The 12,094-nt window shown below is 45.2% G+C and overlaps 1 protein-coding gene and 1 pseudogene across 1 annotated transcript; both read right to left on the minus strand.

Annotated features, from left to right (window-relative positions):
* Positions 1–416: 416 nt before the first annotated feature.
* LOC136532848 (uncharacterized) lies at positions 417–4,898 on the minus strand (annotated as a pseudogene).
* On the minus strand, positions 4,898–8,684 carry LOC136532856 (peroxisomal membrane protein 11-3-like). The gene has a single exon (XM_066525441.1). The coding sequence runs from the start codon at positions 8,512–8,514 to the stop codon at positions 7,780–7,782; it is 735 nt and encodes a 244-aa protein (XP_066381538.1). The 5' UTR covers positions 8,515–8,684; the 3' UTR covers positions 4,898–7,779.
* Positions 8,685–12,094: the final 3,410 nt, after the last annotated feature.

Consider the following 12,094-nt stretch of genomic DNA (forward strand, 5'->3'; position numbering starts at 1 on the left):
GGAAAAATACAAACTTGAGCCAATATGGAACAAACTTTCAAACATTCAACAACAACATCAACAACAACAACAAAATCTTTAAGTCCCAAACAAGTTGGGATAGGCAAACTTTCGCATGCAGCTGCGTTAGACAACACGACACTGAAGGAAGAGTCTTCAGATCGTATATTGTTAGGAATTAGGACTAAGATAGTCGATAGCTTTACACCGTTGATCCACTTGACCACTATGCTCATAGATAAAAAAAACAAACCCTGATAGAACAGAAAGCCACTACCCAAACGAGGTAAAGGTTTTTTTTGCCTAATGCTTACCAGTTTACCACCACGCCGTACATGAATACAGAAGAGAGGTTGGGAAGCTCAGTTAGCAGCCTTCGTAATAGGCAAAAGAGCATCTCGCAAGGAAAAGAATGATTAGCCTAATGAAATTAATATCCCCACAATGTTACAGTGTATAAATCTGAAGCTATCAAGACATTCAGAAATGCCTTTTTCGCTGTGTAATCTGAGGTTGTGCTTAATGACTGAATGAATAAGAATGATAACAACAAAAAATGCCTAAACTTAAACAAAGGGCTTTGGGAAAAGCATGTATCTTATGTCATTGACCACATCTCCACAAATGAGCCGAACCACATTCAACGAGAAATGCTGAGCTATCATAATTGAGAGCATGATTGCAATTTCTGGGAGGACGCCAAGGTCAGGCACAGGCACAAGCTTTTGCTATGTTCAGTTCCACAAGCCATAAAAACGGCACATGTTGTTCCCTTGGTAGAACGGGCCTTCTGAAACAAAGCAGAGTATATGTCAACTCCAGTAAGACTTTATTTAAGACTAAATCAAAAGCAGTCCTAAACAAATCACCATAGTTCTTTATTTTTCCTTTTTGTGTGTGTGTGTGTGTGTGTGTGTTGGGGGGGGGGGGGGGGGGGGGGGGGGTGGGGGTTACCTAATAAGGGCTCTACTACATGTTCCTGAGGTTGCTCTTCGCACCCTCAATTTGCTGGAAATCATCCCCTTCTAGGGACATGAATGGAGCAAAATTGCTGTGAGCTTGAACAAATGGAAGGTCACTGTGATGGTTCTGAATGCCATCAGGCAGATTCTCTGATGTGTTTGCTTCTGATGAAGAAGGTAAGTTCCGGCGGTTTGGTTCAGTTCTTGGTACACCACTGTCATGCGCAATATTCTGGTATCCATCTGGTCTACTAGGTGGCCTTGGTCTGGACAGCAAAATCCGAATGTACCGATGTATTTGTCGCCTTCCTAAAACAGTTCTTCTTCCAGTGGGAGTTGATATGCTATCAGTTGAAACTTGTGATTCAGCCAGATGTGATTCTCCAGGAAACTCTCTTGGAGATAGATTTAGATCAATCCCTTGAAAAGAATGGCGAGGGTTGATTGATGGCGGTCTTTCAAATGTGCCACTTGGTGCAGCCATGCCAAAACTCACAGAACTACTAGCAACATGATTTCTGTAATTTTGTCTTTCATAAGCCACTGTACGCTGAATTCCAGTATATGATGGTCCCTCGTCACCGAGTCTACATCCTCCACAGTACCAGTTTCCTTCAGGCACTTCTCTTCCCAAGCCAACACAATACGTATGCGCTGAGGAATCACAAATGTCACATAGTAGCATGAGACTATCATCGCCACCTTGATTGCACTCTATACAAACGACATTCTCATATGGGTCTAGCCAACGCCTTATTTCTTCTTCAGTGGGCTGATAAACCTGTGCGATAAGCAAGAAGATGAGCATATAACACCCCAAAGAAACAATAGCTGATACTAGAAATACCAACTGACAACTAGACAATAGACAGAAGGTCAACACTCAAGATGTTACAATAGGAAAACAGAAGTCCACAGCATTAATTATCATATCAAATGTTGGGCAGATGATCTTTTTTAGTTAGTAACAAAACAACAGCTCCGTAACTTCATTATGAAGCATAACTGGTGTGCAGTGCGGGTGCATATTTCTCCTAATGTATAATTAATACAACCTATATGTCCTCCTAGGCTGGGCTTTCTTTTAAAAAAAAATCATTATAAGTGCAACAGTCATGAAATCCTTTTTAATTGACATTATAGGAATTAATACAAGATAGAAGAACATGAAAAATTTGGAAATCATGACTTAATAATTGAGCTTCACTACTACTATTATTGTATTACTTTTTCATAATTATCCAATTGTTGGCTAGCAGGGTAAGTTGAAGCCTAACAATTGAACATACAATAGACATTATATGTTCGATTGTTGGGTTTCAACTCCAACTTACCCAACTAGCTTGGGACTAGAGGTTTCGTTGCTACTGTTGAACAGGACAGGAATAGAATTTTCCCTGTGAAGAACATGAGTGGGTGGGAACTAGGAGAGCTTAAAAATAACAAATTAAGAAATAAAGTACTGGAAAATTAATATGATAGATTTGATACACATGGCTAAAGGCCACACATGCATGAGCCTGTTAAACTCTAAATCAGTAAATGAGATCATCTTGCCCCAATCCATTTCTTTTCGTAATTAAACCTTCCTACACAACCTTCAAAATGCTGCCTACTCTTAACAATGCCTTTCGTTTGACACATACTATCCTCATTTAAATTGTACCAAACTAGTGATAAACAGATACAGCATGGATATGCAAGTTACCAATGAAATAAACAATATAAATGGTAGCCTACCCCAACTTGCTTGGGACTGAAAGGCTATGTTGTTGTTATATATACTCTTATAAAGAATGAAGTCTCTAACCCCAAAAGGTCAATGAGGAAAGAAATTATGTAACCAGCCACCACGACACAAACTTTACCTGATCACGCTCTTCGACCTTGATTACAGCTTTTCTCACTCCAAGACCAAGATCTACCTTTCGATGACTTGGTGATTGTAGTGAACCGCTGCTTACACAATGGGCATCTCGACTCAACCCTAGACCATTCCATGATGCACGCGAAGCAAAAGTAGTGTGAGCAACAATTGAGGACGCCCTGTATAGTAGCTCTCTGCTCCTCTGAGAGGCAGATCCCGCATATTGGCTTCCCAGCTTCCTCCAGTTCCTGCTTCTCCTTTCCCTTGCCTTCTCCATGCCTTGTAATACAAATCCTTCTCAAGGGTACAGGGAGAATTGGCGCAGCCTTTGGAGGCTCAGGCTCCCTCAATTCCTCCAATTCCTTATCTGATACAACAAACTCAGAATCCGAGGATGACTCTGACCCAGATGTCCTCTTCTTCCTCCCTTTTCTGACTGCAATCTGCTCAACTACAGGTGTCCTCAACATTGTTCGGTTCTTCATCAGATGTTGCGAACTCAAAGTCCGATGTGTCTGACTCAACGTCTGGCCATGTCTCTTCCTCAATAGATACTTGAGGGTCCACCTCTGTCTCCCTCCCACTCCCTGTCCTGGCCTTCTTCCTGGGGTGCCGACTCACAATGACCTTCATCGTCCACAATGAAGTCATCCTCATCCACATCCTCATCCTCATCCTCATAGTCGTCAATCACTGAATGTTTTCTCCGCCTCTTAACAGGTGCTGATTTCTTCACTTTAGCTGAAGCCCCCTTCCGCCTAGAAACCTTGGACCCCCTATTTTTCTTCTTCTTCTTTAGTGTTCGCCGCTTGGAATTGGACTTCCGCTTCGCCAGATTCTTTACAGTTACCTTTCTGGCACGAGTAGAAACCAGTTCCTCTTCCTCCTCGTCTTGATACTCATCCTCCTCATCACTATCCACATTGGGATCAAAATCAATGTCCTCATCTAACTCATCCTCCTCGTCATCCAAATCGGGGTCAAAGTCCATATCCTCATCGTCCTCCTCCTGCTTTCGCTTGTGAGATCGCTTTGCTGCTGGAGACAGCTTGACATTCGCATCGGGATCAAAATCAATGTCCTTATCTAACTCATCCTCCTCGTCATCCAACTCGGGGTCAAAGTCAATATCCTCATCGTCCTCCTGCTGCTTTCGCTTGTGAGATCGCTTTGCTGCTGGAGACAGCTTGACATTCCGGCCACGGGCACCGCATTTTGAAATGCTCTTCTTCGGCCGTGGTGGTGCCACTTCCTCCTCCTCCTCGACCTCCTCGATCTCATCGTGGTACTCCACCTCGTCGTCTTCGTCAACCTCCTCCTCGTAGTCCTCGTCCTCCTCATACCTCCGGCGCCGAGATCGTGCGGCGGCCGGATCCACCTTTCCGTTCCGCCCTCGGTCGCTGCCCTTTGCTGGTCGCTTCGGGCGCGGCGTCTCGATCTCGTCGTCGTCCTCTGCCTCCTCCTGGTATTCGGCGTCTGAATCCCCCCCCTCCTCGCCGGCGCTCGAGGCGCGGAGCTTCTCCGCACAATCCTCTTCCTCCTCCTCCTCCTCCAGCACATACTCGTCGTCGTTCTCCTCCTCTCCGTCCAGCCACCAGCGGCGGCGCCTACTGCTGATGGCCCGCCTCGCCGGCGGCGGCCCCTCTCCAGTCCCCATCCCTGCACACAAAATCCACAAAATCATAACTCAATCTCCCCGAGGCAAACCCAAATCGACGGATCCCGGCCGGAAACTCCCCGAATTCCGCCCAAATCAGCAGGAACTTACCTTTTCGCGCGAGAATTGACGCGAAACAGTGGACGACAAAAGGCAGAGCCGCGGGGCACCAAGTTCTGTCACACCCCGCTAGCCCAAAAATTCTCTCGAAATCTCTGTAGCGGCGGGCTTAAATCGGCTCGTGCGCGCGCATGGTCAGCGAAGGCGGCGGCGTTGCGAGCTGAATCGGGAAGCGGAGGAGGAAAACGGGAAAGGGGAACGGAGGAGGGTGGAGGGAGGCCGCGGATGGGGGCCGGGTGGAGGCTACGAGGAGGAGGGGTTGAGGGGAAGCATCGTCGCGTCGCGTCGCGTACGGGGGCGGGCGGGGGGTGGACGCGGTGGTTTTATCGCCTCGCCCTCTCCTTACGACTCACGAGACGAAACGCGTAGCGTGGGGGTCAGAGACTCAGAGGGGTGGGTGTGGTGGTGTGGCTGGCCGTTGGGTTGGCGTTGGACCGTTTCGGAGTTGGACTCGCCGCCCGCAGCGCCGCGGTATTTGCAGCCGTTTTTTCGCATACTTTTGCTTGGCCACCGGGCGATTCCGATGCGTTTTGGGTGGGTTCGTCGGCCATGGCGTCGCCGCGCGGCCGAACCAGTGGCGTGCCCTGGTGGTGGTGGTGGTGCCTTACGTGTCCGTGACTGGAGGGAAAGTCTGATCTGATGTGGAGACGGGAAGGGAAAGGAGAATTTGCCGTCTCCTCACGCTGGTCCCGCGGCTTTTGACAGCACCCGGGTTTACTCTTTTCAGTGCGTGTATCCCGAGCTTTTTTAAGCCAACGACAAAGTTCAGGTAGCAAGCAAGAATAGCCCTGTGCTCCAGTACAATTATCGCAACCATAGAACTGGAAACAAAACAGTGATAGCCTTGCCACTGACATGTGAACTGCAGATGACAGGCCGATGTGTCAATTTAAAAAGGTTATCACATACGGAGTAGACTGGGAGGCTCCAAGGTCGTGGTAACGGTCTATACAAACGGGGAATTGTACAAAACATGATAGTACCACAAAACGAACATATTTGATCATAGAATAGCACATGTGGACTGTACCCAACGCCTGATCTGCCAGGCAAGAAGCAGGTCTTTCTCCAAGAAACTGTTTCTATTTCATATTTTCTGGCAATTTTTAGTTAAAAAGATTATTTGTTTTCACTATGCTTTTGAGAAGAGTAAATAAGTTCATTTTTAAGATTGATATTTACAAGGAACAAACAAGTTCCTTTCTATTTAATATTGGAGAATTGATACAGTAGCTAAGAACCTCAACACAACCGTAAGTCCGTAATACATCTTGTGACAGGGACATATCACTGCAGCCATGATTTGTCAAATTTGACATGCATCAATAGAAAGAATAGGGAAGGCAGATCATTATGTCCTATAATCTGGTCAATTTAAGCAGTGTCTTACTTGGCAAACAGATGATACGGACTACTATAAAAAATTTCAAACTTATGCAGCTGGAGCGCAGGATATGTTTTAATATGTAGTACACAGCAAAGCCATATGAGAGAAATTAATTCTCCTATCTCCTCAATATAGGCATAAGCAATATAAGTGGGCTGCTTGGCAAACAGTAAATACAAAGTATAGAATTCAACAAAAACAGCAACACATTACTTGCTAATTAAACCTTTCATGAATGCCATCCTCTTTATTGTTTCAGTTAAGTACACCAATAACACCAAAAATATAGACATAGTATATAGCAAGAACAGCATTAAGCTGAACCTACTCGGCCATTGCTGGAAAAACACGCTAATATGACCTTACCCATACCACTATTCGCATGAATAATAAGCACAAACAAGGATACAAATGTTCTTAGGCACCCAATCAAACATGGCTGCAGCACTGTCTCACTAAACATCGTGAAGAGAGTGTGCTAAATCATCCCTGCAACATTTAAGTGGCAAATGTGCTTTACAATAATAGGAAAAAGAAAAGTCACTGCACAGCAGTACCTTGAGGCACTTACAGCTCACTAGTCACCACCACAGCAATACCCTGACCTTAGCAGCAGATCATCTTAACAGCAGAGTCAAAATTGAGCAAACTTCACAGTGCATACTACCATATATTGTAAACTAATGATATTGCCAGCCACACAACCACAGAGAAACATATAATCAAGTGAACTTTGACACACTACCATACTTTATGCCATTCATATTTGCATGAATCAATGCCTAACGAATAAATGAAGAGAGCTAATTCGCATCTATTAGTTGCAGCTTTCTGCTTATAGCAGTATAATAAAAGACAAGTCCAACAACGATTTGGAGGTAATGAACAAATACTGCACTACATTGATTGATTGCAATTAGACAGCTCCTGAGGTTCTATTTTGCTCTGATCACCGTTCTTTCCAAGTTCCAAGTTAATTGAATTAGCCTAACTTAATAGATGGTAATTGACCATACAAACAAAATCTAATTTTTATTGGCCTGAAAAATAAGAGCCAATAACTGAATAATGTTTCGATTATTCAAGCTTGGTCCTCCTGCTATTATCAAGTTTATGCCATTGACTTAGTTTTTAGCAATCCTTCATCATTTTTATACCTTATTTGCGCTTGGGGATATGGACATTTTATTACATGATGTGCCAGGCTTTGATTACATAAGCTCCAGAGTTTTGTTACCCAATTTGCAAACTATTTCATTATTACGATTAGGAATATGAATGTGTTGTGTGTATTTCTTCTTTTTGTTCATGAGAAGTAGATTGTGATGGCTAACTTGATAAATGGAGAACAGATGTGTATCTTTGTGCTCCAAATTAATTTGACATGGATAGCTCATGGTTGCAGGTGAGCGTCAACCACAATGCTTTTGATTCGAGAACTATGAAGATGAAGCCAAACAGTGCGCAGTTAAATGTAGTTGGAGAAAAGCAAGATCATCTTATCTGAACTCAATCATAGACAGCAGAAGCAGATATACTTTTAAGAACAAAAAAATATTGAATGATCAAGATGGTTGAAAACCCCCAAAATTCTTTAGTCCAGCCAAATGAACCAGAATAAATTCTTTGGTCCACCGAATGAATCGGAATAAACTTCATTCATTCCCCAGAGGACCAGTATCAGTTTTAGGAGCATCCAGATTTCCAGGGGAAACGCTTAGTTACGCTCTAATCAGAGCTTTATTTCATCATATGATGTGCTATCTATAACATGTACCTTCAAGCTTCAACAAGAATTCCAGTTCTTATGCGTGCTGATCAACGCCGAGAGCAGGCCAGCTGATGCCATCAGCGTGGAGCTCCCGAGCAAACCCTTGCCATCGGTGATGTCTCCCAGCGCCATGACTGCATCCGCCACGTCCTGCACCACTGACATCCGCTTCAGCAGCAGCTTACCCTGCATCGTCTTCACCGCCTCGCTCTCCTTATCACAGTCCTCCGCGAGCCGCTTCTTTATCGAAGATTCGATCTTCGCCGCCTCCTCCAGCTTAATCGCAATGGAGCCAACGTAGCCCAGCAGCTCGGCCCAGGCACTGAGGCGCTGGAGGCGCGGGAGAAGGTGCGCAGGCAGGAGCCCGGCCTTGGCGAGCCAGACGAACTGCTCGACGAAGTAGTAGACGCCCTCACCGCCGTAGGCGAGTAGCGCGAGCGCCGGGGGAGGATGCGGGTGGGCGCGGAGGGCGTTGAGGGACTGCACGAACTTGCCGAGACGGAAAGCCTTGCGGCTGAGGCCGACGCTGGACTCGAAGGACTTGAGGCGGGTGGAGGCGCCGGGGGGCAGCGGCGGCCCAGCGGCGAGCGCGAGGCGTGCGGCGTAGCGGGAGATCTTGAGGAGCTTGTCGACGCCGTCGCGGCGGGCGAGATAGGCCTCGAGGTGGGCGAGGAAGTCGCGGGCCGGTTGGCGCGCGGCGGCCGCGGCCGCGGCCGCAGGTGTGGGATTGGGGGACTCGGAGGAGGCCATGGCGGCCCGCGTGGGATTGCGTGGCTCGGAGGAGGCTACGGCGGCCGGCGTTCGCGGTGGCGTGCAAGCGGTGGAACACCGGTGCGGGGTCGTAGATCGAGCTGGCGGCGATTGCGTGTTCCATGCGGCCGACAGTCGTGTAGGGGATTGGGGATTTCGTCCCGGTTCGAATCGACGTCTGGGGCTAGATGCAAATTTTTTTTTTTTGCAAAATGAGCACGGCAGCATTTTCGTTGTTATTTGGTAATTAGTGTCCGATCATAATCTAATTAGGCTTAAAAGATTCGTCTCGTGGATTTTATCTAAACTATGTAATTAGTTTTATTTTTTATTTATATTTAATGTTTCATGTATGCGTTTAAAGATTTGATGTAACGAAGAATTAAAAAATTTAACAAAACGAAGTGGAACTAAACGGGAGAGGGCGACGACGAATCATTTGGAGTGACGAAGCGGGGCCACATGCCAGACAAAGAGCTCGATTGGTCAAATCGACAGAACGAGACGTGTCAAAAACATGGACAAATTTTCGTTTCGAAAAAAAAATTGTGGAGAAAGTTAGGAGCTGCTTTGCCTGGGTGCACCTCCCTCCCGGTGGCCGGTAGGTGGCGGCTGCGGGGAGGGGAGATTGGCGAGTTCGGACTAAAATAAAGGTAATTGACTCTGAACATGAAAAATAGATACATGACGTTGATCAAAAGTTTACTAAAATAGATTCTACGAAGGAAGGGAGGTCGAGTGAGTCATGCCAAGATGAATGTGTAACTAAAATAAAGGTAATTGACTCTGGACATGAAAAGTAGATACATGACGTTGATCAAAAGTTTACTAAAATAGATTCTATGAAGTAGGGAATTTGGGAGTTAAGTGCTTAAATTAATTCTATAGACTAATATCCTGGCTTTAAACCTTAGTAAGGCATGGAAATGGTTGGCCAAGGACAGCTAGACTCTAATGTAGTGTTTGATTCAACTTGTGCAGAGTGCTTCTGTTGCCGATAGGCAGAAAGCCAACTAAATGAGTAGAATTAGAAGATGCAAAATTGCTCATGGTGTTTTGGACCCTGCTTTTAGCCTTTCCAAATTTCTGGAAATAGATAGACGTTTTACAAGATAGGGTACGTTTTCTAGTTATTTTAACCAAATATCCTACAACTCCTTCGCAACATATAACTCACAATAGCTTTTTCACTTATCACAACAGTTTTTTTTACAGCTCACAGTTAAATCAAACAAACCCTAAAGCTGGCGGCAACTAGGTGCGGGGCGACGGTGAATGGTTGGGCGTGGTAGCAGTTGAGCGGGACTGAACAGCCGTAGGGAGGGAGGCAAGTGCAAGATTGCTCAATAAGAAAGTATGGGCACCTACTTGACCCTAGGGATATGCATGGGTGGATTTACGCAGGTTTTTTTTTGCGAACTTGGTGATTTCATTCATCGATCAATCAATCAGGGTTACAATCTGAAGTTACCAGGTGATCTACACAGGTTACGGCTAACTGCCACTCACCTAGCCTATTATCACCTGAAACTTGCTTAGCTAGTTCATGAGCTTGTTGGGGGGGGGGGGGGGGGGCGCTAAAATAAAGGTAATTGACTCTGAACATGAAAAATTGATACATGACGTTGATCAAAAGTTTACTAAAATAGATTCTACGAAGGGAGGTCGAGTGAGTCATGCCAAGATGAATGTGTAACTAAAATAAAGGTAATTGACTCCAGACATGAAAAATAGATACATGACGTTGATCAAAAGTTTACTAAAATAGACTCTATGAAGTAGGGAATTTGGGAGTTAAGTGCTTAAATTAATTCTATAGACTAATATTGTAACAGAACCGACCTAAATTATAAGAACGTAAGTACTAAAAACAATCACCGAAGTGATTAAATTCCTGTACTTAAGCCTCCCATAATCCCGGTAGTCCGGAAATCACGAAGGATTTCAAACAACTCCCGACATACAAACCAAGACCGTAGTGATTCAATACAACACATCATTCTATTACAACATTTCACAAGTGGACATTCGGATTACATCCATCAGAGTTCAAATAAAATATTACAAACCAAGTTCAAATTTGCGGAAGCAACATAGTTTAGTACATAACTTCATAGTTTCAAATACATTGTCCAGATCTTAGTCATGTCCCACAAAAGCATCTTTAGGTACGAGAACTAGGAGAGACCACGCCCAACGGTCTAGTCTTCATCCCCAGCCGGGAGAAGGCAATACTTGCAGCAACCAAAGTAGAACTGGTCATCTGCAATAGGTGGGAGATAAACCCTGAGTACGAGAAGGTACTCAGCTAGACTTACCCGTCAGAACCAGAAATAAAGGACACCAAGGGTCATGCAAGGCTTATGAGGTGGGCTAGCTGAACACAGTTGCATAAAAGAGCTTATGAATATAGTGACCAATTTAAACTTAGCATCAAGTTTATCATCATTTACCTGTCCACTAGATTAGCACCTGTACTAGAGCACTCACTTATTAGGAGCAATCAATATTAACCATAGCAGGTATAATAAGGCTGTCATCATCATATCATCATTCCTGAACCATTATATTATTTAGTGTATCTACTTTGGAGATAAGTCCGTCAAGTTCTCACTAACCGGTGAGAGACGGCGACTCGAATCGAATTACAACTCAGCTGAGGGGGTATTTCTAACTCTCACCCTAGCATACTTTGCAAGGGTAGCCGTGGGTCACCTTTGGGATAACTCAGGAACCAAATTCACGGGTTCGATCAGCGCCAGCACTCTTAGGGATTACCCTTCTACCAGGACGATCAGGACTTTTAAATTACCTGCCCTTGGACTCACGCCTACGGCTCCCTTCCGAGGTGTACTTTATACTTATCGTCTCCCGGCCTGAAGGTGAGCTACTCGGCTTCGTGGTCGGTCTCCAGACCCGGCCAACTAAGAGAGAGGCATGCGTTCAACATGAACAGGAAAGGCTCCAAGATTCAGTCCTTAAGCGACACAGACGGAGTCACTACAAATAGACAAGCCTCCGCCCGGTCTTCAATTCAAATTAAGACATGTTCTTTTCCACGATAGCAAATATAGCCAACCGTGCAATATGTATATCCCTATAGCTCGCAGGTGACAGGAAATCACCTGACTTCTACCGCGTTTAAGCAGGGCTAAGCACTATACGAGCCTGAGCTACATAGGATTTAGGGTATCAATATCTGGACAAGGATTGGATAACCCATGCAGCAAGTGTTTGCTTCCAACACATAAACTTAATGCAACAATATATATGTAACAATAATACTTTAATTGCATTTCGGAAATTAGGAGGCTTAATATGCTCCGAGGCTTGCCTTTCACAAAGTTGCACGGACGGTGATCCGGGCACTCAACGGCGACTTCGTCTGGCACTTCTCCTGAGGGCTGCACCTTCCTGAACCTCCGGTGTTGGCTGCTGCTGCTCCCCGCTCGGTTCCTCGAATTCCAGCAGTGTCACTCCTTTCGGTACACCTATTGCATGCCGATGCATAAGATAAATATCATGGATGCATAAGGAATGACATGATGCTCATGATGAATGGATCACAGTAAGTGTTTAA

The sequence above is a fragment of the Miscanthus floridulus genome, chromosome 2 (assembly GCF_019320115.1).
Source record: "Miscanthus floridulus cultivar M001 chromosome 2, ASM1932011v1, whole genome shotgun sequence".
Taxonomy (NCBI): domain Eukaryota; kingdom Viridiplantae; phylum Streptophyta; class Magnoliopsida; order Poales; family Poaceae; genus Miscanthus; species Miscanthus floridulus.